Raw genomic sequence first — 1,523 nt, 5'->3', positions numbered from 1 at the left:
TGGGCAAAACCCTAAAATAAATCAAAATAAGACCGATGCAAAAATAACAACACAACAACGTCCAAATCAAAGGAAATTAATAAAACAACAAACAATTCCAAATGTTTCAACAAACAATCCCAAATCTCACAACAAACATTGCTATATTACAACATATAGCAACCTACAACAACAACAATAAACACTCCACAAATAAGTTTCAAATCCAAATCTATCCACAGAGCTTAATATAGAACACATAAAAACAAATTCGCTATCGGCAAAAAAGACATCGATCCGTAAGGCAAGCAACTCAAAGGAAGACTGAAGTGTCCTCAGGAGCATCAATCCAAACATTCTGAAAGGCATCTTTATCCTCCCAATCATAGCATTTCTTCGATGGATAGAACCTCCTGTCACTCATCGAATAAGTAACAATTTGCTTCCCATGGTACAAGACTTTGGAGAAGTGAATAGAGTGTTCCCTCCTTCTCCCAAGCACTTTAGCCCTGATTTGGGAGTTCACAGGGTTTGCCAAGTACGACAACTCACCCAAACTTTCAGCGAAATCCCAATGCCACTTTTCAATGTTTAGCTTGTATATAGCCGGTTTTAAGTAGAAAGAACAGACCATATACACATTTCCCTCATACGCTGCAATGAACTTCGGTGTGTAAAGAATGCTTGGATGCTGAGCAGCTAGGGGGGCCGGAAGGATACTCCAAGCAGACTTTTCAATGCCGAAAATTCCCAAATAGCCTCTTCTGTTCAGACACCAGAAAGTACCTTCATAGTAAGCTATCTGTTTGAAACCAAATTGGACAGCCTGCGGAAGGACATTGAATTCGTAGTTCTTCCATTCTTTATCCGTAGGATGGCAAGTGCTGATACAGACGGTGTTGCCCCCTCCTCGCGTTACTGAGAACACGACACAAGAAGGCGAAGTTGGCGTATCTGAAAATGCAGCAACTTCGCTGTTCTGATTCAGTTTTGGCAAGCTAAGAGTGTTTCCACTATACGGGTGGAAGAGGAAATGACGACGGTTTATGAGGCAGAAATAGAGAATCCAATCATCCTTGCAATAGTAGACAGCGCTGCTCTTCATTGCCGGCACTTTGAGGTAATAGGATTTGCGATTAGTAGGGTTGTAGAATTCACAGAGATCTTGCGATTTTGGGATAAACATAAGCCACGGGTGCTTGCTAGCATTCCTGACAGATTGGGCAGCAAGCAACCACTTTGTACAGACAGCAGAGGAGCGGATATTGTCTTTCAAGTTTATCCTAGACAAGATCGATTCCAGGATCTCACATGGGAGCTTGCAATCCCCATCTGGCTCGCCTTCTCGACTTGCCACAATATCATTTCACCGGACAGCCAAAGCAGATCTGGAAGAATTGAATTATACAGATAAACCAGAATGAAAAGATAACAATACTACTTTATAAAGAAGATCGCGAAAAGGGAACACAAGAAAATAAAATGATCAAGTAGAATTGAGAAGTTTTCCAGTTAAATTTAAAGCTTTGCAACTCAAGACATTC

General features: G+C 41.0%; 1 protein-coding gene across 1 annotated transcript; it reads right to left on the bottom strand.

Moving 5' to 3' along the window:
* Positions 1-292: 292 nt before the first annotated feature.
* Positions 293-1,084, bottom strand: LOC127263592 (F-box/kelch-repeat protein At1g57790-like). The gene has a single exon (XM_051292694.1). It carries the CDS (start codon positions 1,082-1,084, stop codon positions 293-295), a length of 792 nt encoding a protein of 263 aa, XP_051148651.1.
* Positions 1,085-1,523: the final 439 nt, after the last annotated feature.

Source organism: Andrographis paniculata, unplaced genomic scaffold (genome assembly GCF_009805555.1).
Source record: "Andrographis paniculata isolate CXL003 unplaced genomic scaffold, ASM980555v1 Contig69END, whole genome shotgun sequence".
Lineage (NCBI taxonomy): Eukaryota > Viridiplantae > Streptophyta > Magnoliopsida > Lamiales > Acanthaceae > Andrographis > Andrographis paniculata.
The sequence above is the reverse complement of the archived record's forward strand: the minus strand, read 5'-3'. Positions and strand labels throughout refer to the sequence as shown.

What these genes read in the sequence shown, in the direction of transcription:
- LOC127263592 (XM_051292694.1), bottom strand. Translation starts at nt 1,084, where the DNA reads ATGAAGAGCAGCGCTGTCTACTATTGCAAGGATGATTGGATTCTCTAT.